This window comes from Haliaeetus albicilla, chromosome 5, assembly GCF_947461875.1.
Source record: "Haliaeetus albicilla chromosome 5, bHalAlb1.1, whole genome shotgun sequence".
Taxonomy (NCBI): domain Eukaryota; kingdom Metazoa; phylum Chordata; class Aves; order Accipitriformes; family Accipitridae; genus Haliaeetus; species Haliaeetus albicilla.
In genome coordinates, this window is record NC_091487.1 from 19,862,274 (window position 1) to 19,887,992 (window position 25,719).

Here is a 25,719-nt window from a genome sequence, read left to right on the forward strand (position 1 = left end):
GTTGAAAGGTCCCCCCCGCCTCCTCCCACTCTTTCTTTACTGGGTAAAAAAACTGGTCTGTGCCTGAACTTGCTATTTTAAATAACCTCTTCTCTGCACACAGCGACTGATGCTCACATCCTGTTTGCTACCAGCTTAGCCGAAAGAGCATCCTGAGAGTGACATTTCTATTTCTGTTGGGTTTGTTTCAGTAAGTTTGCAGGCTGGCTCTCTGCTGCTGCCTCCATCACGTGCCTTTTGATTTCTCTTCTGTGAATTTGAGGAAACCTACGCTTTTCCTTTGCTTTTTGTATGAAATGGCAAGATCACTGTGGGATTTGGAATCGCATCTGGAAAAATGAGATGGACTTTAAACAGAGGAAGAATCTATATTGAGTCAGGATCCTTAAGTATTTAGACTTCAATAGTATTTAGACACTCCCTAGTCTGTGTGGGAAATAACATGAATAAACCTGTGAATCGTATTCTTGCCAAGCTGTAGGTTGTGATCAGGGACTTGCTAGCTTCCTTGGAAAAAATTTAGATTTAAATATTCATTTTTTTTGCTTTAAATCCAGGCACACCAGTGAGTCTACGTATTATTTCTCTAATGTAATCACTTCGACATGTTTAATAAACTATCTGCACACTTTCAAATCTGTTTTACTGGTGGCGGTGCTCAGGGAAGCCGAAATGCAGTATTAATTATCCACTCTAAAATATGCTCGATTGAGTGGCTCATGCTCAGAAGTTCCTCATGCCAAGCTTTGTTGCATCTGCTGCTTTTAGCATTTTACCAGTAGCCATGCTTGTAAAAATACAGGCACCTAAAAAACCCGAGGCAACAAAAATCCTATAATTGTCAAATCTATTTTTGAGATGCCGTGTGGAGAAAAATAATAAAGGGAGTCTTCTTACAGTTTTAATGAATCTTGCTGTGAATAAGGCTTTGAAGGCTAAGCAAGTTCATCTTCTTACTGTTTTTACAAGCCTGTGCTTCTACAGTGGACTTAAAGTAAAAATGGGAGGAAATGTAAGCACATCCGAATTAATTGCTCCCGCAATGAGAAGTTCCCTTATCGTTCTTTTAACTTGCTGCACGCTGAGGATGACTTGGATGAGACATGGCAACATAGCTTGCTTTCTCCCCCTGCCGCCGCATCCTTCTGCTGAGAAGGACAATTTCTCACCTGCTTCTCCCACCCTGACCTTCGTGGTAGGACGCTCATCCCCTGGGGCTGGGCGCAGGGTGGGCCGGTGCCACACACCTGCAGGGAGGGCAAGGGGACTGCGCTTGCTGCCAGTGCGGCAGGGGTGGGAGGACACGCTGCGCTTAACCCGTAGGACACGGCGTCCCCTGCTTGCGCTTGTGGTAACGCCACAGCCCTGGCTGTCTCCTGCCGCCGGTGGGTTGGGGCGTCTCGCTAGCTGGAGCGGGAAGAGCTTTTGTGCGCTCCTGCACGGGTGGGCTGCGGTGCAGCTGCCGGCGGAGACCGGTGTTGAAGCTAGGATCGGGAGAGGGTGCTTTTTAGCGACCTGCCACATGGTAGCGGGTGGAGGCAGGCAGGCGGCTTAGCAGTCCGCTGCCCGTCTCTGCCTGGGTATGTAATTCCCTTATGGCCTTGAGGTCAGAGCCTCCCCATGCCGGACAGCTTTGATGCAGTCGAGGTGTGTGTCTGCCTCTCCCGGGAAGGGTCCTACGGCCAGCTCTCCAGAAGACACAAGGAGAGGTTAGTGCCGAAGGTGGGGGTGCTCCTCCTCCGCAGCTGGGCCTGGCGGGGGCTTGCTGCTCTCTCTCTGGCCGTGTGTATTTCTCAGCGGTGTGGCTCTCAGGTGGGCTTTCTTGCTTGTTTCGTATTACGATAAAAACAAGATGCCAAATCCCACCAGGCGAGGAAAGCCCCCTCCTGCAGGCGCTGCCATTTTAGTCCCGCCGGGGTGCCCGGTGTCTTAAGAGAGGGAGCGCACTTGCTGCAGCGGCCGGGTTTTGACCTCCCGGCAGGAGGCTGGTTTGCTCCTGGAGCTAAACTTGGTCTTGCCATGGTTCGCCTTCATTGCAGAGCTGTCGATCTTACTGACTAATTTAGGAGGTGTTTCTCAAGAGCCTTGCGATGGTACTTGGTGTTTGGGAGGAAGGAGGATTAGTGTAGGCTGCTCGCAAAGGTACCGAGTCGCAGTGAAGTCCCAGGTTTGTCGGAGTCCGTGAGGTTTGAGATTGTGACATTTGGGCTGTGGAGGCTCCTGAAGCCAGGCCCTGCCCTGGCGAGTTTGTGCTGATCTGTGCTGTGTGAGTGAGGTGAAGGCTTCAAATGCAGTCAATAAGTTGCCTCATTTTGGAGGATGTTTGCAGCATGGGGTGGTGTTTTGTTTTGCTTTCTGGGGTTTCATTCAGCCATGAGAAAGAGGAGTGGGAAAGAGAAATGATAGTAAAAAACAAGTATCTCTGAACTTAGTGTAGAAATGGGACACAAGCAGACTGGAGTATGTGTAAGTGGCAGAAATAATTTGTGTGTTGATAGATGTGCGATGACACTGAAGTCTCTGTTGCAGGAGGATGGTTTTTCTTTAGCGTGTGCCTGCTGCAGGTGATAGGGATCTGTTGAGGCTACCGAGCGGGGCTCAGGATGGAGCACAGCTTTGTTTCCCTAAGGAGCCCAGGGGACGCTTGGAAACCCCACATCCAGGCGGCCTCTCAAGCCATTTATCAAAGCGCCTGGTTTCCCCCCCTCAATTCATTGTGTGAACCAGTATTAAATACTAAGCAAGGAAAAACCCTGCGTGAAATGAACAGTTGTGGGGGAAATGGTGCAAATCCATTAGCTTTTGTCAGCTCTTCCTTATTTCTAATGGATTTAGTGCAACCTACTTCCTCCCACCCGTCTCTACCAGCTGTTAACCCCTTCCCCTGGAAATTCACTCACTGGCTTATTTCATCATTAATACACTAGTAGGCAAAAAATGACCTGTAAACCTTTAGCAGATACAAGTGTTGAATAATTTTTTAATATCTGTTGTGTGATGGGTTGTGTTTTAAAATTGTCACTAGGTTTTCATATATGATGTTCCTATATGTTTGTAAGAAAAGGCAATTTGTGTCTTTTCCAATTGTATAATCTAGATAACATGAAGAGTATCGGATGACTAGTGGGTATTTAAATGAGTGCCTTTCTGACATGAAATTAACACACCCCACTAAATGGGCTATTGGTCTGGAGTCTCAGGGATTTTTTTTCTTTTTTCTTTTTCCTTTGACTTTATAGGTGACCTTGAGCACTTAACTTCTTTTTTATTCTTTTGTTTCTGTGTCTCCTCAATTTTCTTTTCAATAGAGTAGGGATAATTACACTTTCCATGTATACACAGAAATTCTATAGGCTGAAACAGCATTATTAATGCTACTTGCTACCTAATGTCCCTGAAGAATGACATGTGACGGCCCGTCATGCTGACAGGCTTGTCTTTTGGGCTCTCCTGTCTTCCCAGCCCAGTCTCCCTGTGTCTGTTTGATCTTGCACTTTGTTCCTCCCTAGCAGTGTCACAGCTTGTCTTCTTCAGTGCCCAGACTTCAGCTAGCCTGGGGAGGCTTTGGGGAACGTCTGGGGTTGCTAGGCACTAGCATGAAACAACATACTACTACTTTATATAGGAGCCAGGCATTGTTTAAGGGCAGTTAATGATGGTGCTTTCTTCAGTTGCTTGCAGGATTTCCATATGGCAGCCTAATAGCTTTGTAGGGTGGTTTGCAGGTAAACTCAACAAGGAGATATTTAACAGGCTAAATGTGACTCTTGGAGTTGGGTGACACAATGCAACACCTCCTGAGCCTGTTGGAGGATGATGAGAGCAGTGGGAAGCTAATGTGGCGTAGCAGATCCACTGCCGGCTGTAGGCAATAGTATTTGTGAGCTTACCTGTACTAATGGACAATACAGTTGCTGGTGTGCGTGGAGGAGCAGTGGAGGAGCTAGAGGAGGAGCAGTGGATCAGCTGTGCCCGTGGTGTTATCTGGCAGTGGGTCACCGTGATTGAAATGACAATAGAGAATCATTCCAGACCCGGTGTAGAAGTGCCCCTTGTGGGATCAGGAGCCTGAACTCTGCGGACATGCCTTGGGTTTGTAGTCTTTGGCAGCAGTTCAGACTTGGTGGGTGTCGGTCACTCACTAGAAGACATTTCTGACTTCTCTGTACTCATGAGGCGGAGTGCCGAGGTAAAAAATTGCTTAAGATCCCATGAATACCTTCATTTGTGTAAAACCTGAACCGTCCACGCAGTCACTCCTGTGCTGTCTCGCAGCCATTGCAGTGGGATGTTACCCACCGTTTCTTTGCTCTACTTGTGGTAGGTAGTCAAGGCCATAGGACCTGTGCCTCTGGCTCTACTTATGGGGCACTCTTCAGAGGTTTGTATGCGGGCCAGCCTGTGAAGGCACTGCTGAACGGAGCAGGGCCCTTCACGCTGATAGCACATACAAGTCCAAAGGTAAAAAGAAAACTTCTAATGTGTCTTGTGCTGGTGAGACTTGAACTCCTTTAACATTGGAAGAGTACTGGACAGTGCGCGTTTCGGTAGCACTTTCTTGTGTTGCAGGATCTTACACTGCATCTTGCCTGTGAAATAGGCATTTTTTTCTTTGACTGTGGAATACCACAGCCTTTCCTTTTCTCCAGCTGTTACTTCCAGTGCTGGTCTGGCCTTTTTATTCCTGTAGCATTGTTTATTTGCATGCTTGGTTTCCCGTTTGGTTTGGGGGGTTTTGTTTTATTTTGTTTTGTGCTAAGTAGTCCTTTTCCACTATAATCATACTTCTCATTCTCAGTGAAGTTACTTACCTACCCAGCCTTTCCAGTTGGAAAGAGAGTGCCCATTTTGTAACTGGAAGGACACGAGAGGTATGGGCATGGTTAATGTCCCTGCACCACTTGGGGCAGAATCAGGCCATTTTCCTAAAGGCAAACCAGGGGTTTAAAAGGTTGAGGGCTGTGTTGGTGTCTGGGGTAGCTCACTGAGCAAGTGAGCTAAAATACCAAGAGATAAGCATGAAAAGCAGAGGCTTGGACTTGTGTGATTTGAACTAATGGATGTTTTTACTTGGAGCAAAATAAGATTTAAAAGGCCCCAACCTTTTGTTTTCTTGAGAAAAGTGGGTGATTTCTTGATGCAACTGGTTTACTTGAGTTGAACGCTATACTCCAGCAAGCCTTCCCATCAAACCTTTAATTTAATGCGTTAAATGAGCGTATATTTATGGTCATGTAATTGTGTTTTAGCTAGTCAGAGCTCTTTTTCAGCTTTGTGCCTGAGCTGAGCTGTGACTGCTAGTTTACTGAAAAAAGAGCTGAAAACATGCAGGAGGAGTGGGTGTGAGGGTTTTGTTATGCTGCATGCAAATACTACTTTAGTTTTCTCTTGCTGTCAAGCTCTCACATAACATTGCCAAACTTTCCTCAGGAGGGCAGGGGAAGTTTCTAACTCTTGAGTTCATAGGTAAGGGGGATTTTGTGTGAGGGTTTCTGAAAATTAAATGCTTACCATGCATTTGTTACTGTCATTAAAATGGCTGTTAAGGTCTATAGTGCAGTTCTTTAGAACTGACCATGTAGAATTTCACTGATCTGTGCTGGAAATGTTGGAAGAGAATGAAGAAAATCTACCCTTAAACTGCATGAATAGTTATTTGTAATTTTTATGTGAGATTACAGTGGATCTAAGGAATGTGTTTTATAATAATAGCAATCATTGGCAGTGGCTTTGTTTTTCTTTAAGAATTCCTTAGCAGTTATATTTCTTTCTTTTTTCTTTTTTTTTTTTTTTTAAAGTAGCTGACCTCAGATGATTCAAATGTTCTGTTTGTGTCTTTCTGCGAATTACTTCATTTGTTTAAAAAAGGAGTAACTAGAGAACCCGCCAGCCTCATCTGCAAGGTACATAGCTGTTGAAGAGGATAAAGGTTTACTATTAGCTGTGACCACTCATAAAAAAAACTATTTAAAACTGGAGAAAAAATGTAGGCAGGCAGAGCAAGCAGCATTATGTCTCCTGATAACTTGAAATACCGACGAGCAAAGATAACCAGCAGAGTTTTAAACAGACCAGCAGACTAACTTCGGCATCTTAATCTTAAATCTTCCTGAGCATTTGCCAGTTAAACAGTTTAAAATTTGTTACATACTATCTTTCCCCAGTTTTTGTACTAGTATGCTAATTCTGCCTCACGTAAATGAAGGAACTACAGTTCTGAGTTGGTCCTATTTTAGCAGTGATGCCCTTCATTTAGAGGAGGCTAACATGAGGGATGGGTAGCTGAACTAAAAAAGTAAGGCACACTCTTCTTGGCATCGCTGTCTGTGAGTGAATAGCACAGAGCTGGCCTTTGAGCAGTGTTCCTGGTTGCACAAGTTCTCTTTGGATATTGAAAAGCCTCTCTGCCCTTGCTGGTGCAGTGCTGATTCAACACGGCATCAGTGGTCGCAGTAGACTTGCATTTTCTAGTCTTGGTGAATTTTGTAATCGTGACCCACTTGTTTCCCATAGTGCCTGCACAGCGCTTGGAAACCTTCAAGAGTAGCGGCATATTTGGTGAAGGATGTGTAATCTGTGTTGTATTGCAGGGTGATTTTTAAGTCACTTGGCAGGTGTCTCTGCGTAGTGCAAGAAAGTTACTTAAGCAAGTCATTCCTCTCTTGAGGTGGATTTTAGAGTGATTTCTGTGTTCCTCTTGGTGCATTTCAGACCTGAAGGCAGGGTGTCACAAGGTGCCACTCGGAAAGTATTTTACTTCCCCTCCTCCCGCCTCTCCACCTCCTCACAAAAATCTCTCACTTTTCTTATGAAATAGATTTTTTGGTAAGGCGAGAAGAGGGGAATTTGTGTTTGCTGTCCCTGGGAACCAACCAGAAACCTGTTTTAGTGAAGGTTTCTAGAATCGCTCTGTGTTTTGGGTGACTGCAGTGTCGGGTGGTGAGTGAAATACCCTGCTCTTTTCATGGGTAGACGTTTCCATCGTGCCGGTTCTCTTGGGAGCTTGTATGGGTCCTTGCTGCCTGACAGCCCTGGGCATGCTCTCACCACCCCCAGAGGTTCCACGTGCAGGTGTGAGCAGCCAGCAGTGGTTCCAGAGACATGGCGTCTGTCAGGAGGAGGCTGATGACTTCGTGCCGCCGCAGTAGATGTGGTGCAGACACAGAAGCTGAGAAATGTTGTTCTTATTTGTACCTTATGCACAGAAATCTATTTCTGGTCTAAAAAAATTATTTTTTCAGATTCTGGTCCTGGCTGTAGTTACTTGAACAGTTGTTTTAAATTCTGTGGTGACATCATGGATATTTCTATCATCCAATTCTTTTTGATCCTATAGAAACTTTTCTGTGCTTGCATGGCATACTCGGACATCTGTAGAAGCTATATGGCATTCCCGTGGATAAACTTCGTGGCAAGTCTGTGTGAAGGCCTTGCTTCAAGCCCACTGTTGCAGGGTAGCTATGCACAATGTGCTCAGGATAAATATTTCTTTTGAGCAAGAACCTTTGATACCCAGTAATCTCTCCACTATTACTAGCAGAGAGATCATTTGCTGTGACAGTAGGTTTCATCCATGAGAGCAAACCCTTAGATCAGTAATAGTGAATACTGAAACCAAAAGATTCCTCATCACTGCAGAAGGTGTCCTTAGTGTTACTTATGGGTCCTGTGTTAATGGCTTCAAGAACTTACACTGAGCTAGGCAGGGACTAATAAGTCGCAGTGATGCGATTTAAAGATTTGATAGCATGGGACTGGAGATGCTAGTTGGAAGTGTCCTTTTTTTGAGTTGTATTGGGTTTGTGTGGCAGGGTTTTGGTAGCGAGGGAGGGACTGCGGGGTGGCTCTGGTGAGAAGATGCCAGAAGCTTCCCCGGCTCCAAGTCGGACCTGCCTCTGGCCCAGGCCAACACAATCAGTGACAGTGGTAGTGCCTCTGGGAGAACAGATTTAAGAAGGGAAACCTGCAGTGAGTAGTGGGATTGGAATGTGAGAGGAACCCCTCTGCAGACACCTAGGTCAGTGAAGAAGGAGGGAAGGAGGAGGAGCGGGGGAGGAGGGGATGCCCCTGCAGCCCATGGTGAGATGGCAGGCTGTCCCCCCCCCAGCCCATGGAGGGGAGCGGGAGAGCAGATGCCCACCTGCAGCCCAGGGAGGAGCCCACGCCAGAGCAGGTGGGTGCCCCTGAAGATGGCTGTGACTCCATGGGAGAGCCCACACTGGAGCAGTCTGTGCCTGAAGGACTGCAGCCTGTGGAAAGGACCCATGCTGGAGCAGTTTGTGAAGAACTGTCTCCCGCAGGAAGGACCCATGCTGGAGAAGTTTGTTGAAGCACTGTCTCCCGTTGGAGGGACCCCACAGTGAAGCAGGGGACGAGTGTGAGGAGTCCTCCCCCTGAGGAGGAAGGAGTGGCAGAGACAATGTGTGATGAGCTGACCGCAACCCCCATTCCCTGTCCCCCTGTGCCACTGGAGGGGGAGGAGGTCGAGAAAATCAGGAGTGGAGTTGAGCCTGGGAAGGAGGGAGGGGTGGGGGAAAGGTGTTTTGAGATTTGGGTTTACTTCTCATTATCGTTGTTTTGATTTGATTGGTAGTAAATTAAATTTACTTTGTTTTTTCCCCACGCTGAGTCTGTTTTTTGTCCATGGCCATAATTGGTGAGTGATCCCTCCCCACCCTTGTCTCAACCCATGAGCTTTTCATTTTTTCCTCCCCATCCCACCAGTGGGGAAGATTGAACAAGTGGCCTCATGGTGCTTTGTTGCTGGCTGCACTTAAACCATGACAAAGTAATGGGAAATGTGTGCTTTTTCTGTTTGCTTCCACAGTTCCTGAAGCAACCCTGCAACCAGCATGGCATGTTTCTCAAAGATGGTATACATCTACACCAATTCAGCCTGCGTAGCTGCCATATGCCTAATTCATATTGCTGACAGTTTTGGTTCAGGAGAGTCTAGCCACGGCCACTCATCCCCTCCTGGTTTGGTAGTGGAGAAGTAAAAGGACAGATCTACTCACTGGGGAGCTGTTGGCTTGGTTTTGGGTTTGTTCACTTGTTTGAAGTAGCAGGGTCCTTAACTTGAAGAGTTCAGTTTAATAATTTTCAGCTTGCTGGTGTAGCCTGGACACCTGTGCAGAGCTGTGGGGTCACTCATGCACTCGGGGGTCTCTTGTTTTGGTTCCTCTCCTCCAAGCCTCTGAGCCTACCCCTGTGTCGGTGCCTAGCATCTTGATGTCTCTGGTCTCGGCTGCATGGCTCTTCTGGTCTTTCCCTTGGGGCTGTGTCTGCCAGCCTCACTGCCCAGCTCACCCCAGCTCTCTCTCCCATGTACCCCTGCTCTACGTCACACCAGTTTTCCCATTCCTCTTCTGAGCTGCTTTGTGCCCAGCCAGAGTCCTGGTTTTCCTTTCTCAGTGTGCTGTTCTGAGAGATGCATTGAGTTTAAATGACTTGAAATTGTGCCCGCAAAATAGTTTTCTTCGAGGAAAATGACTGAAATGGGCTTGTAGAAGAAGGGCCGGGCACAGGCAAGAGGACAGAGAGGAGAGCATTGCAGCGAGGACCAGGGAAGCAGCAGCTCAGACCCCTCCATCCACTACATTCCTTTTGGGGGATGTTCCCTTAGGGGTCTGTTCCCTTAGAGGACCCTCTTGGTGGTGATGCTGCTGCGAGAGATGTGGGTGCCTGGAGCTGCTTCTCCCTGGTTCCAGCGCAGTCCCATGCACATTCAAAGCGAACGTGTAACTGGAGCTTCAGAAGGTACGATTTTAAATTGCCAGTGTCCCTCTGAGCCCGCGAGTTTTGCGGTTCCTGTATCTGCTCTCTTCCCAAAGCTTCATTTTGGGCAGACTGTTTGTATGGCAATGAAAAGGAAAAAAGTTGCATTCCTAACACATTTCAAGTCTGTGCTAAAATAACCAGGGAACAAAATTCCTCAAGTAAGTATTTTCTGGAATTTTTATATAGACAGGGTATATATTTTTTCTCAGCCATTGGTCTTGGAAAGAGCTCAACATGCAAGTTTTTTTTTTTATTGAGCTCTGGGCAGAATATAGGTGATATGTAAGGCCAGGCAGTTAGTTGTGAGGTATATGGAAGCAAAATCTTCATAATGAGATGTTTTAATAGTGGATAATGCTGTTATCCCCAACTATAACAACTGAAAGAGCTGACAGGCAGCATTTTAGTTCTTTTGAATTTCAAACTTTTTTTCAATTCTACTAAAAGATGACCAAACATTTTTGTTTGGATCCTAATAGGTTGCATAAAGTAGGATTTTAAAACTTTTATATGCAGTCCATTGGGAGTAAAAACAATTGGACACTGAGTGTATCACATACCTTTTCATGCCAATGCACTGGTTTTAATTGTTGGGGGGGGAATCAGATTTTCATATTTCAGATATGAGAAAGAGCAAATGAATTAATGAGTTGGGATTTAATACACAATATCCTGATAGAATCTACAATACTTAAAATATTAAATGACAGGAAAAGGCATAACAATTTCTTAATAGAAAGAATAATTACGAATTTTTTAAAAGAAAAAGTATTCAGTCATAAACTTTCATGGGGGAAACTTCTATGTGTTGCTTTCTCTCCCCATCAGTACCTCTGAAACAGCTTACCTGCAACTGTAGTCTACTCTTGGTCAAGGTGAAGGGGACTCGTAGTAACACTCCCCTTGTTTTTAATAACCTTAAAAATGAATGCAGAAGCAGTAACCTGTGATGGGCAGGAGGGAGGGAGGGAGGGAGGTGGCTGTATCTGGCCCTGAGAGGAAGCAGCATGTCAGGAGGTCTGAAAGCACTCCAGTGCTGAGATGATCAGGGGGCTGTTATCCACTCCTCAGTCACTTGTTGCCTGGGAGACAAATGTAATCCAGGGATTTTTTTTTCCCCTTCCTTGCTGGTTTTTGATTGGAGCCACTATTGACTTTTGGCTTGGAGGAGGTAGTGAAGCAGCACGCCAAGTGTCATAAGATGGAAATTAATCACTAACCGATGGGTCTGAGTTCCAATGATTTCCTTTCCCATGATTGCTCTGTATATGGGAAGAATAATGACACATCTAAACAGACAGTTAACGAAGCTCTTCACACCTCCGACAGTCAAGAAGGATTCTTAACCAGATGACACTTCAGTTTTCTTTTTATTTCTGCTCTCTTGTGTGATTGTGGAAAAAACAAAAGTAACTATCTTAAAAAAGGAGCTTTGCATGGTTGGAGAGCTTTGCCTTAAATTGCATTTGGTTTTGCTGCTAAATTATAAGACAGCTCAGTTGCAGTGAAAATGTGGCAAATCTGCTTTCCCAGTGTTTCTTCTAACAAGGAGTATAATTCTTCTCAATACTTTCTGTGTGAGAGAGTTTCTGTTTTTCAGTGAGATTATTTTTGGCTTTTGCAAGAATATGGGCAAGCCAAACAATTTTAGCTTAACAGTAATGAAAGGTTTTGAAGTTACTCTTCAGTAGTGACTTCATCTTGTAAGGCCCTCAACTTGAACTAACTCTGATGGGTTTTGGGGAGTAATCTCTTCCAGGTAGATGAAAAGTCTGTCTTGGAAGTAAATGAAAAAACAGAGAAGTTTGGAAACAATATGTTGTGTTCCAGTAAGTACAAATAAGGTAGATGGTATTCAAGTGTAGCTTTTTTTTAAAGCTTATCCCATGCTGTAAGGAGTAAGGAATCCAGCAAAGGTTTTCTCCTGAAAAACGTTCCTAGTTTTGCACGTTGCTTGCTTAAAAGGAAATTTTATGTTCTTCTTGCTCTGGCTCTTGGATAGAGCATGGAAGTGGAATTTGAGAAGTTTGGATGCTATTTTTGACTCTGTCCTTTGCCTAAAAAGTCACTTACTAGGCTTATCACGTCAAGTCTCTGGCTCATTGTCCCATATTTAAAAGAGGGCTAAACATAACCACCTCCTTTTTGCAAACTGGTTTGAGATGTGCGGCACACAGCTTCCACCACTGACACCAGCAGTGGATCTTTCAGTCATCTGCTGTAGTGCTTTACCAAGATGAGAGCCCTAGAGTCTTCCTTGCTCGCTCTCTCTAGCCCCTTGAATCTTGGGCTTTTTGGCCATGCAAGGGCCCCGCCTCACCTCGAGAGCTGGAAGAAGTCTCCCCTTAGACTGTTCAGTGGCCTTCTGGTAGAGTGTCCTTGGGAAGCAAGGGGAGAGACAGGCTTGAACCCTGCCGTCCTGAAGAGGCTTGACCCCATGTTCCTGGTTCCACCAGAGCAGCATGCAGAAGATGGTTCCTTCTTCATCCCTCCAGCAGATGTGCTTGTTTCTGAAAGAAAGCGGTTGTGGCCCCTGCAGGTTGTGCCAGCCCCTTTCCTTCTTTCAAGCCAAGTTTCATGCAGTGCTGTGAACTTGCTAGATGCTCCCACATAGCCACCCAGTGATGTTGGGGAAGATTTTTCTTTTTTATTCTTCTATTTTTTGGGGGGAGAATTGAGTGCAGATTTGCTGTCTGTAAGCTTGGAACAAGGTCTGTAAGCACTTTGCACATTGCCCTGTGTAGCCTAAAGCCATCTGTGAGGCAGAGGGCTTAGGAGTTGGTAGGGCTCTGCAAAGATGACAAGTTTTCGAAAGGAAACAAACGTCTTGGTCTTCCTTGTGGCTTTAGAAAATAATATTCCACTTTTGGTGTGATTTTTTGTGTGTGTGTGTGTGTGTGTGTTTGTTCTTCAACACATGAAACCGAGAGCCTTGCTCAAGTTGAAGTTGAGAAAAGGGATGGTCCTGTCCTGGGCTGAAAAGTGGCTAGAGGCAGTAGTGCAGCCTCCCCGACCTGTTCCAGAAAACGTCAACATTTACCAAAAATCTTATCATAATGCCTTGAAAGCCTGCCAGGGGAGTTCAGTCAACAGTTAGGGTTGGTGTTTGGTTTTACATATGTTCAAAAGCAGACCAAGGCTGCTCCTGAGCTATCATTTTGTATGCTTTCATAGTGGAGCCGAGGGAAAGTTGTTTTTCTGTTTGTTTGAGAACTCACACGAAACAATTCAGAATATCTGCACCCTGACCTCTGATGGGATTGAGACAAGAACTGAAATTGCACTGCTTGTAACTGCAGAATAAATACTGAGTTGTAGCGTAGTCTTCGCATTACCAATTGACTGCTTGAGTTGCTCCGTGTGTCCAGAAAGGGTAATTACAGTAACTGTTGTTTTAACCGATCACAATTTCACAACACCCTTAAATGGTTTAAACTCTGATTATACTGTGGGCTTTTTTGTTGTTGTTTTGGGTTTTGGGGATATTTTTTTTCCCCTTAGGGGAGAAGAGATGATTAATTTCCTCTTGTAGTATAATGGCACTGATGTCATGTGGGTTGAAGGATTAAGTCCTTTTATTTTTAAAACAGTTGCTAGGGTGTTTAAACCCCTCCTTTTTAGCCTTGTTTCTTGTTCGTATAACAGCAAAAGGGAAAGAAAATCACTTCTAAAAAGAGCCTACTTTTCTTCAAAGTTTCCATTTAACAGTAGCTTGTAGCTTCTTATTTTTCCAATGTGGGGTGATGGGGAAATTGCCAGATATTACTAAATCATATTCACTAGTAACAAGGGGCGGGGGAGGTGGGGGGGTGGGTAGGGAAGCAAGAAAACATTCGTTCTTAATTTTTTCCCCCCAGAAGCGTGATTTAAATCATACAGTTGCAATACGTTATTAATGGAGCAATAATCTCTGGCAAGCAAACTACGTTCACTTCTGTCAGACAAAAAACACAAACCCACTGCTTTTCCTGACAAATACTGCTAAATAAATAAGGCTATGCCATTAGATCAAATATTTGATTTTTTTTTTTAATTCTTTTTTCTTTGCAGAGTATTGGAAAGGGGTCCTTGTGGTGTATAGACCCAGAATATAGACAAAATCTTATTCAGGCTTTGAAAAAGACACCCTATCACCCATATTCGCATGTGTTCAATACACCTCCCACATCTCCTCAGGCATATCAAAGGTAAGAACTAGATGCATTTTACAACTCTAAATGTTTTCATCCAGTGTTGCGTATGAATCTTGGGTAAGACGTTAAATGTAATTAAGTGATGCCATTTGGAAACGTGCAAGCGAAGAAAGCCCGGGAGCGCCAGCGGCAGCCTGGCCTTGCTCCGGGTTTGGCCGGGACGCCTTACCTGCCCGTCCCCCTGCGCGGGCGGCAGCAGCGAGTCCCCGGAGCCGAGCTTGCGGTCCTGCTCCTGCGTGAGCCGCAGAGCCTTCTGGCAAAAGAACGCCTGAAATTAAAATGCGTATACCAGATGGAGAGCTCTGAGACGTCCGCTTATCCCCTTTGCAGTAGGTGAAAGCACGGGACCCTCGCTCGGAGGAGATGGGCTTGGTTTTTTCCCCCGAGCGAGCTACGGGGCCGGTGTTGCCTGTGCAACCTTCAGGTTCCCAGGCGAGCTCCCTGCCCGGGTGACTTCAACAGCCTTTGTTGTAGTTACGCGCTCCTGCGCCAGTGCCTGCCCTGGGGTTGTCCCGGAGGGGTGCGGGGGAGAGCCAGAGCCGGTTTTCTGCCTTGCTTGGGTGAAACAGGTGTGGGGCCTGTTTTTTTCATTTGTCTCGCGTTTGGTTTTGGTCCGGCCGTCGCTTGTGACTGACCTTAGTGAAGGAAGAGGGATCACCTGCGGCTGCCGTCCACCGAGCGGGGAAGCAAACGCCAGGTTTTGACACAACTGCTTTCTGCTCACTGCTAATACGGAAATCGTTTTCTTCACTTTTTCCAAACGTTGGCAGCGCGTCACGGCTGGGGCAGCAGTGCCGGTCGCGGCCAGCGCTGTACCGCACCCCACAAAATCAGGAGGGCGTCTCTAACCAGCCCTAGCCGGGGTCAGCAGCGTCGCCGGGACTAAGAAGTGACAGTGGTGGCTCTCGTGGGGCTTGGGGGCGTTGTTTGGTTTGGGGTTTTTTGTTGTTTGGGGGATTTTTTTTGTTTGTGTCTTTTCTTTTCTTTTCTCCGGAGCCGTTTCAGCGTCAGCGTTGCGGCCGGTGGGGAGGGCGGGGCGCGGCGGCGGGGCGGGGCGGGCCGGGGGGCGAGGGTGGGGCCGGGGACGCGGGGCCGGCGCCCGGTGAGCGTGATGGTCGCCATAGCAACGCGGGCGTCTCCCTGGCAACGCGTGGCCCAGGCGGGTGCCGTTGCATCACGGCGCTGCCGGGCGAAAGGGCCGGCCGTTGGGGCTCAGCCGCGCGCCGTTGCCGTGGCAACGGGTAACCTGCGCAGCAACGGCAGCCGCTCCGAAAGTTTTTGGAAAATCGGGATCCCGTACCGGGTTGTGCGGTCCGCGGAGAACTGCAGGCGCCGGGGTCTTACACCCCCCCCCACCCCTCCGTTTTGAAGTGAGCTTGGGGTCAGCCAGCAGCCGGAGGTGACAGGAGCTGGGGGTTTCCTGAAGCAGCGCGGCACCAGTGGTACAGCAGCAGCGCGGCGCACTCTGTCTTGCCTTTCATGTGGAGCTCTAGAAAAATATTTTCCGTAGTACCACCTTTAGAAGGGGTTTTTTCACTCTTCCCCTGCTCCCAGCGATCCCACCGCTGCTGTGCTTTGCAGAAGGATAGATAAATAATTTGAATAATAGCTTTAAAATTGTAATTTGTGCGTTTGAACAAGGCTTGGCTCCAGAGCCTTATCACTTCCGTTGCCTTTTTAAGAGTATTTTAATTATGCCCATACAGATTTATTCAGAGATTCTCGTATCAAGTAAAAGTGTAATGCACGTCTGACATAGAAATGGAGGGATTTTGATCCCTTCTAATCCCTGCAGGCAAAAAAAAAGTCCAGCAAACACACGCAGTGAAAAGCAGGAGGATCTCCGATTTTTTTTTTTTATGCTTGGAAGTGACTGTTGACTTAATGGGTCGGGTTTGCCAGAACCGCTGTGCAATTTGCTGGCAGACGTTGCCTGCAGGAGCTCGCAGATAGGTTTTCCAGGTTAGGTGGAAGGAAGCGGTGCAGCAGCGCTGGCGCGAGGGGTCCTTGCAGGGACGAGCCCGTAGAGATGCCCTGGCTGGGTGCCGGGTGTCAGGGAGCCTGCCCTGGGGCAGCTGCCCTGCATCCTGCACAGCCACGTGCCCGCTGCTCTCCCGTCCTCGCTGTGTGGGGCAAAGGACGTCTGCAGAGCCGCAGACCTCGGTAAGAGTTGTGCTGCCCTCCTCTAACGGGGTGGGTGGCCAGAACCTCAGAGCCTGTTTTCACGGGTGGGAGAGGAGAGATGTACTGGCACGTGCCAAAGAGCATGGGATTTAAGAAGGCGTTTTGAAAGGCTGCCTGCTTTTGCTGATGCCCAGATGTAGCTGGGCAAATGGGAAAGCTGTCTTCTGTGCGAGGGAGAGGGAGGGTGCTACCGAAACACCTGCAAGCGAGTCCCAAAACTGAAAGGGAAACTTCCTCTCCTTGGAAACCGTGGGATGTCAGAGCTGCTGCTGCACTGCTTCTGCTGCCAAGGGTTTTCAAGTCTTCCTTATAGTGACTGCATCATAAAACAAAGAGCTTGCATGGCTGCGGGAGCAAATGCCTCGCAAATAGACGCCCAAAGGAAGGAGGCCAGGTTTTGTATGAAGAAATCGTGGTCTTGCTGTTATTTTTAGCTGGCTATCTTGCAGCAGTTCCGCTGTCAAATAAATCTTAATCATCCCATGGTCTTCTAAAATATTTATTTATTCATATACTAATGACTGGTGAAACATCAACACGAGGCTGGTCTAGGCCATCGGTGACTGTTGAATTAATTGCGTTGGCAGTTACATGGCAAAATCATTTTTTCAAATATATTTCTGATATATTCACAACTAGTTGAACATGCCCTATGTGTTTGGAAAAGCAATAATCCCATATGTATGTGATTGCTTTCTCATGTGCACAAAGACTACCCAGTAACGGGTAGAAAATGTAAATCCACTCCACCGTCGTCAGATCTCCAGAGCAATACATCGTCATAGTAACAAATTCCAAGGGCAATTTTTCTGATGCTGAAGATAATATGTCTAGAAAAAATCCTTGGGTGGCAGAGGTTTTGCTGTCTATCCATCTTATGTAACTGAAGCCCACAACTACGAGAAATTATGCCACCTGATATTAATGAAATATGTCTGGAACCAGATAATTCACCAATGTTACTCCTGCCTCTAGGAACGGGATTAATCAGAGGAATTACAAGGTTTATAAGGATCAGTTGGTGTGATTCCACAGGGGCAAAGTGACCTATTGCTTGTATTTATCAGACGTTTTAAAAGAATAACGATACACAAATGAATCACATGTTCTGTTTAGTATCTGCATAAGCACCTTAGGGGTGAATTGAGCACAGAGTAAAGGAATGTATTGTAAAAATATCTCAACCAAGATGGTCACTGAACAGACAAATTCTCCTTTTCTGAGCAGAGTTAATTACATCAGATGATTTAGCTTTACAACTTCATTAGAGCATCCTGCATAAATGTAACAGGGAGGACCTTTTATGAAGGAGGTTTACAATGCGCACCCACACATTTGGATGGCTGAGTCAGTGTTGATACTAGTATCGTTTAAGATTAGACATATGACTCAAACCAGGAAGTTTGGATTATATTGGGCTCCATGTATAGAAGACCATAGTTTCAGGGAGAAAAGCAACCTTGCAGTGTTTGTACATAAGAAGGAACTTCAGACTGCAGTTGTCTGAATTGCTACTGCAATTCAGGGTGAAGATTAACAGTAAGCTAGAAGAAGACTGTAGTAATGTGAATTATTTAATTTTAGTTGGATTGGATGTGTATTCTTAAAAAACAATACTCATGCCAAACAAAAAAGAAAATCTTAGATTTTTATCTGGTTCTTGTAATTGAAGCATATATCATGTCATTTACGATGAATTTCTAGGGCAAACTAACAGTGATACACAGCGTTACAAGGAAAAAGCTCTCTCCATGGTGTGGAAAAATTGCTGGTTTAGTCTAATGTGTTTCTTTTTAAATATTTACAATCACGTTGGCAAGAGCAACCTTGAAATACATTTATAGACGCAAACTTGGTTAAGTAACTATGTAAGTCAGTGCCCTGATATTTTGTCTATATGGTTTATTTCCAGTTTTCTGACTTAACTGAGCTGTAGGTGGGATTTTCTCTTCTAGTAGCACTTTGAGGAGATCTTGAAGTGGATTTTTCTTTTCTCTGTGTGTATTACACGGGGCTAGTTCTCAATTGTATTTCTCCTTCTACTGCTGAAAACTATCAGGAAATGTAAAATAACAGAAATTATTAGTTTCACAGATGGATAAAAAATATTTGAAGATCTGGGTGACCACCTAGGAGTATTGGCTAGATCCCTTTACAGACTTGTGGAGCATTACTGCACTGCATTTCATTTTTCTGGTGTTTTTTGCTAGTTGTAGTTTGTTAAACCAGTGGCAAACATTGACGCATCTGTCCTAAGTTGCCGTGTAACTGATGAAATTGCAAACATGCCTGAGACAGAAACTGAAGAGTGGTTTCTTGTGTTGCTCCAGCCCGCCTGTTCATAAAGGCTTCGTTGGGTTCCGTGTTGGTTTGCTCCTTCCCATTGGAACAGCTCCGTGGGTGAGCTTGGCTGATAGGTTCTCCTTCAGGAAGGATTGAGACCCCAGTTAGTCCTGAACTGGATTTGTGCTTGGCTTTGGACATGGAGTCCACCTGTGCACATAAAAGCACTTTTATCAGAAAAATACCTCCTTTGGCATGCATCACTGCTTTCAGCCTGGCTGCCCTCCGTAGAGAGGGCTTGAGCCTTGCAGGGCTGGAACCCACAGGAAAACACGTAGCAAAAACTCAACTGCAGTGCAGTTTCGGTTGTTGGAGAGCAGAGTCGATCTGCAGTTGGTGTACGTGGTGTCTGCTGGTTGTTGGCAGAGCGGGTGCTGCAGAGCTGCCCCGCTGCGCTGCCGGGCTCCCGGCTGGTGCTGCAGCCTCGGCGGCTGGCGGGGACCAGGACCCACCAGGAGCCAGCAGAAAAACACCCCTGCTTCTTGTGTGGAGTCACTTTCCAGGACAGCATTTCATTTAGATGTGCTTGGCTTCGTGATCTGATTTTCCTTTCTCCATCCCTTGTTGAGGCATATGATACAGGTGTAGGCCAATGGATCACAGAGGGCCAGCAGGTACACGAGTGACCAAACAATTTATGGACCTTTGCCAGCCTGGGATTTGAAAAATTTGAAGTGGCTTCTGTTTTATGAAATTTAATGTCTCTTTTAACTATTTCCTGCCGCTGCTGGCTTCCCTAAAAATGCTATGAGCTCCTTAAACGTTCATCACTTCTCCAGTGTCTTGTCTTTTGATACCTGTTTCTGATAAAAGTGTTTTTCCTTATTCTTTATCCCGAGGTAGAGATTAAGAAAAGGTGACTTTGTGATTATGAACCCCTGTCTAACTTTTGAAATTTATTAATAGAGACACAGTGAAAAATTTCTGAAACTTGGATTTCAGGAAAAAAGCTTTAGCCGCCAGGACCTGCCGTCACTACTGACTGGAAGCCCTGTGGTAAACGGCAGGAGAGGTGGCCTGGGTACGCCTGCATTTGGATTTGAACTAAAAGAAAAAATTGCATTTGCCTGTCTTGAGACTGAAAACACACAGTCTTACCTCTCTTTAGTCCTAGCTTTCTACTTCCCTCTCACCAGTACCAGTCCTGCCGCCGTGCAGTGAGGAGGGCGAGGGGCGGCCGTGCAGCGGGAGGTCCCCGGGCAGGGCCCTCGCTGTGCCTGCGCCTCCCAGACCCCCGTGCCCCCCACGCACTGCTGCAGCAAAGCCCCTCGGGCAGTCACCCCCGCACGCTGTCGGTATGCAGTTGGCATACAGCCCGCTCAGGATGGGGAACTTCGAAGCTGTGGCTGCAAAACAGGCAAGTGTTCCCTGCCGAGGACGGCTGATGTGAATCGACTGCTTAGGAAACTGATGTTACTGGAACAGCTCCTCCAAATATTTGCGGGTTTTGGCTTTACCGTCACAAGCTTCTCCCTTTCGCAGTTGTTTATTGAAGCTAAACCTGCATCAAAGTCAGTATGTTATAGGTTATTGTTTTGGACAATGTGTAAGCACTCTTTTTATCCATACGCTTTATAAGTTGAGATCAGAAACGATCATCTGTGGCCATTTGGTGAAGTTGGTCAAACAACCTTTTTCCATTCACTGAAAACTTTGAAGCACTGAACGACACTGCACAGCATCTCCCTGCAGGAAGAGACTTGGAAATTAATTGGTTGTCCTTTGCAGTCTGGAAACATGGATTTAATTCTGTATTGTTGGTTTTGCTTTCGGTAGGAAACTAAGCTGACCATAGAGCAGTCTAATATTAATTTCTGTGCATGTTACAACCCCTTTATCAAGACTGATCTAGGTACTTTACTTCCCAGATAGAGTCAGAATGAGTTTTCTTCTCTTGGTGTGGTGTTAAGGTGGAGTCTTTGGGGAATTTTTTTTCACTGTTTTTGTAGTTCAGAAATCACAGAAAACACAAGTTCTTTCAAATTGTGCCCTCTGACACCATAACATGTCTTGATTTGGAGAGCATATATACTTTGGGATTATGCTGCTTTATTTCTGTTTTCTGGCAAGTTAGAGAACATCGATTCTGCTTGGTGCCAAGTAGGAATAGCAAAGAAAAAAGAACTTTTGCTTGAGTCTTGCTTGAGATGTCTGTAATGCTATCAGCGCATAAATGATTGAGGATTTGCCAGTCCAAGACTTGTTTTCTAACATATTCTTATCAGCTCACTAGCCAGTAGACTTTGGTGATATGGGAAGTATCCCACTGAGCATAGTTTTAGAAAACAAAACAGATCAGCTCTTAACTTTTAAAAGGAATGTTCTTGTACATTATAGTATGAGGGAGGTGAAGGGGAGGGAGATAAATCGGGAAAGGTGGCAGCAGATCCTGGACAGAAAAAGAAGAGCAGAAAGTCCCAAGTCTGCCCTCTTTTACACAACAGTTACATGCATCCTTTCTGCAGCACCGTTGTGCTCAGCAGGAACGGCTGGTAGAAATAAAAATAACTCTCTAATCACGTTTTCATTCCTCTCAAAATTAGGTAAATGCTTCTGAGCCTTCTCAGCTGAGATGTTTTCAACTCTTTCTCATCCATACCCCCAAAATAGTACAAATGTCTTGTTTTCCATTTGCCAAATACATAAAGATTTGGTTGAGTCTTTGTTTTGGCTGCGTGTTTGCAGACCTTTGGTAAAGAACTGTAAAGCAGCATCCTTAGCCTGTCATGTTTCTCTAGGTGCTGGGCAAACACCAGCTCCTTGCTTTATGTTGTTATTATTCATAGACCCATTTGTTGAACAGTCTTCCCAGTTACTTGGCTTTTTAAGCTTTTTCCCCCCTTCTCTGTGCCTTCTGTAGATAAATATAGCCTTATTCCAAAGATAGCTTGGAATGGTACCGTAAATATTTCCACTTCAGTTCATGGGAAAAGGAAAGTCTAGGGATGTGTTTTGAAATCTTTCTTTCTTTGTTTGTAAATCCCTCTCTAGCCCTGGGTGTTTCCCTATGAAAATTGTTAGAGTAGCCTCATTGACAGAGCTCTGAATTGCTGACTGCAGAAACTTGGAAGCATGTGAGTGCTGTGCTTCTGCAGATGTCTTCTGCAGCTCCCCATCCCTCTTCCTCGCTGTCCCCACGGTGTGTTCTTGTGCAGTTAGGGCATGTGTTGCGGAGTGCATGAGCCATATGGTATGGCAAAAAACAGAGCACGTGGCACAGCTCTCCTTTGGTTACTTGGCAGTGTTCAGTCAGTTTCTCACCCTCCGTCCCATTAATAGCCATTGCATCACTATTACAACTGCAGCAGTTGCATGGGTGGGGAAGCCTGTGTAACGAAATTCAGTAACAGTTCACTGACATTTTAGTAGTTGAAAATTAGGACTTGGGAGCTAGTGTTTGTGTGATGAAAAGTGGCCGACATGAGCATCACGTTTGTTAATCATACAATATTACAGTAGCGGAAATCATCTGATTTCTGCATTTGAAAACAGACTCATGAAGCTTGGGAAGCTGCAAATAGTATCATAGTGTGTCACATCTTATCGCTGTTGGATTCAGAAAAGGGGTTTTTATTTGTAGAACTCAAATTTGTTAAATTTATTTTTAATTTTTTTTCTTTTAGATTTTCTTCAGTTCTCTATTAGTTATTGGACTTCTTTCTGTTGGTGCCTGTATTAAGAAAGATTTACAAGGAAAGTCACCTTATTTGCAGTTCTGTTGTAAGACTGACATTCTTAGAACAGTTTCTAATCTGATATTAATAGTAATAAACTTTGTATGAGTAAAAAGTGTTAAAATTTCAGAGTCTTTCAAACAGTAGGTAAGGGGTGGCTTTTCCATGATGGTTACTCATGTGATTTTAAGGCATTTTGCAGTTTAACTCATCATTATTTATTTAGTATTAGTTTAGACTCAAAGTAAGGTGTGTAGACTATTTCCAAGAATTGCAGCTCTGTCTTAAAAACCTGGGTGGACCTTTCATCCTTTTACCGAACATTTGAATATATATTGGCGAATAGAGAACATGCTTTAAGCGTGAGGGAGCTGTTGCAGTTCATGCGAAACTCCCAATATCTGTGTAACCAATATATTCCATATGTAATATACTTCTGAGAGTGTCAGTTCTGCACACAGGTTCAATGGCCTTGGCTAAGGAAGAGGCCGAGCAGACTTGCTTGGCAGCTCCTCATCATCTTGGGACAGTCCACTTGAGTCCAAGAGCTGGAGGAACTGTCTGCGAGTGACCTGGCTTCTCCCCAGGTCATAACAGAAGGTGACAACTGTACCATAAAAATGCTGGTTGTCCATAGAGGAACATCCTGGGGGATGAGCATGGCTAGTGGCAATCAATTCCTCTTTTCTCTGCGCAACATCAGTGAGAAGCAGAACAATAAGAGGGTCCCGTTTCATTGCTGATCATGGTGCGACTGTGGAATATCCTAACAAGGTGGGGTCCAGATGATGGAGGTGGCCCATCTGGCCTTGGGTTACTCAGTAGAGGTGAAAAACTGAACTAGATGGTGGAGCCTCAGCCTGGGCTCTGGGCCAGCTGGCAGCAGGTTGGGAGATCTTGAGCTTCAGGGAAAGGTAGACTGACCTTCAGACCTCACAGACCAGCTGGTCTTTGTCCTGAACAAAATCTTCTCTGGTTTCCTTATCTCCCAGTCATAGGGGGCACCTGTATGAAGCCAGGCTTGTCACAATAGTGTTTCCAATTATTTTATACATACAGTTAAGAGAAAAGTGCATCTGTATTTCATACCTGTGTTAGGTGTCCACATAATCCCTGCCTCTGTATCTGACCCAGTATTTTTCAAAGGATTAATCAGTCTTTCTGCAAATGATTTTTTTAAAAAGTGCAGGTGTCCTAAACTTTTAGAGCTTTTACACTATCATATTGCAGTGCCCGTGGCCCTAAATCTTAAGCAAAAGGCAGTTCTCCTTGAAAGCTATTTCTTTCGTAAATATTTATTCTCAGATAAAAAGCTCAAAACAAGTTTCAGTGGGTTAGTCTTTTTGAATCTTTATTAGCCAACACACTTTTTCTGGGATATGTATGGTATCCCAGCATATAGATTATGTGTATATACAGTATTAAGGGCAACCATGTTGGTGAAGGGTGTAGAGCACAAGTCTTATGTAGAATGGCTGAGGGAGCTGGGGTTGTTTAGTCTGGAGAAGAGGAGGCTGAGGGGAGACCTTATCGCTCTCTACAACTACCTGAAAGGAGGTTGTAGCGAGGTGGGTGTTCGTCTCTTCTCCCAAGTAGCAAGTGATAGGACGAGAGGAAATGGCCTCAAGCTGTGCCAGGGGAGGTTTAGATTGGATATTAGGAAAAATTTCTTTACTGAAAGGGTTGTCAGGTGTTGGAACAGGCTGCCCAGGGAAGTGGTTGAGTCACCATCCCTGGCAGTGTTCAAAAAGCGCGTACACATGGCACTTCAGGACATGGTTTAGTGGGCATGGTTGATGGTTGGACTCGATGATCTTAAAGGTCTTCTCCAACCTAAATGATTCTATGATTCTATGCTGATAGTATAGTATCTCTATATATAGTTTGGTACACTTTCTGGAGAAGGCAGGTTTTTTAATTTGTTTGGTTGAAGAAAGTAAGTTTGGGGATAATTCTGTTTGTTAATAATTGAATGCTTGAATCGTGATTTTTTTCATCAACATTGCCACTTACGACTTCACTTCTGATGTCATAAAACCTCAGCTAAGGGCTGGAGTTGCCACGTGCAGGTCGGGATTACTGACCATGTTTTTTTCTGGCTTTTATAACTCCCTTCATCACCTGGATTTCTGGATACCTGGATTTCTGTTGTATCCAGTTTTTAATGTGTGTGAATCTGTCCTCTGATTGTACGATCCTACCATGTAAAAGTGATATTCCTCCTATTTTGATGAATAAAACTATTTTGCTAGAGTTGTCTCCTTTCACAAGAACTTCCATGGCTCAGAGGAATAAAAACTGAAAGGGCTTAAATAGTATTAAAATGTCTCATTCTGAAGTTTTGGAACAAAAAGCATAGAGTATTTTTTCATAATGAAACTTTTTTACACTTAGGTTTTGAATTTTGACTTGGAAAAATCAAGCTGCTTGTTTCATCAGAATGAAATACTTATATAAAAACTGTGTCTTGGAGGAGGTAGGGGGTCCTTAGAGAAATTTCCATCTTCAGCAGAACCCTGTGTGGCTGGGAAGAGAGACTGTCTTCCTCCCATGTTCACCTGTTTGTCCCAAAGTGACAAGACGGGAGGTGAGAGCTATAGCTCTTTGCTTGTCCAATGTGTTTTATACCACAGTGCCCTGATAAAATGTTCCTTCCCCTTTCCCCTTGCAAAACAGAAGTGCTCAGCACTTGCACTTCTTGTTCTTTTTCAGTAAAGCCACGATGAAACTCTGAAGGTTATATTTTATTATCTGGACTGTGTTTTTTCATAGATGTTTTGACTTAATTTTGGGAACCCCACAGTTGTTTAAAGAAAATCTGTCAAGCAATTTTGGTACGTCTAAGCATAAATGAGAATTAAGGGGCTGCGTTTTAGATAGATTTCAAGAAACTCTTGTTGGGTTTCTTTCCATTCCAGGTGTCCCCAGAGCAGTGTGTATGCATGGGGTGCTCGTCAGTGGCATTTGTTTTGTCTCTAAATTATGAAACTGTTTGTAAAATGCAGCATTTGCCTTTTTTTTTTTTTTTTTTTTTTTTGCTACTGGTTAAAAAAAGCAGGGCAGGAGGGTTAGGCAGTGTGTAAATTAGTTAATGGAAGTTGCTACCGCAGGAAAATGCCAAGGCTAAGGATTAAGCAATAGTCCCCCAAAAGGTGGAGTTTTGTTTAACTACCATGTCCAGAGCTAATACAAATGCATCTGGAAGAGGATACTAGACCTTGTGGGATTTTTAGGTTTAAATCAGTCTAATATTTCAAGTCCCCATGGGCTGTAGTAGCAAGCACAGATTTATCGTGTTATGCTGCTCTTCCACTTTCTGTGAAACTTTTATTTCTGTCATTGGGTCATGGAAGCCCTGGACCAAACAGGCTGTTGGTTTCATCCAGTTCAGTGGTTTTCATGTTGTTATACTTTTGATAAGATTCCCCGTTTTGCGTCTGAGGCTTTTTTTCCCCTATGACTGAATGTGGTTTTAGTGATAAATGTGCAAACCTCTGGGGGTTTCAGTGCATGGGTATATGTATATACAGTGTACTTTTTATGTC

General features: G+C 45.0%; 1 protein-coding gene across 8 annotated transcripts in view; it reads left to right on the forward strand.

Annotated features, from left to right (window-relative positions):
- FOXN3 (forkhead box N3) overlaps positions 1-25,719 on the forward strand; it is a 217,365-nt gene that overhangs the window by 92,340 nt on the left and 99,306 nt on the right. For all 8 annotated transcript variants that reach the window (XM_069783664.1, XM_069783668.1, XM_069783667.1 and 5 more), the window contains exon 3: positions 13,831-13,967. In XM_069783664.1, coding sequence (XP_069639765.1) covers positions 13,831-13,967 — 137 coding nt within the window. The remainder of the gene's footprint in view (positions 1-13,830; positions 13,968-25,719) is intronic.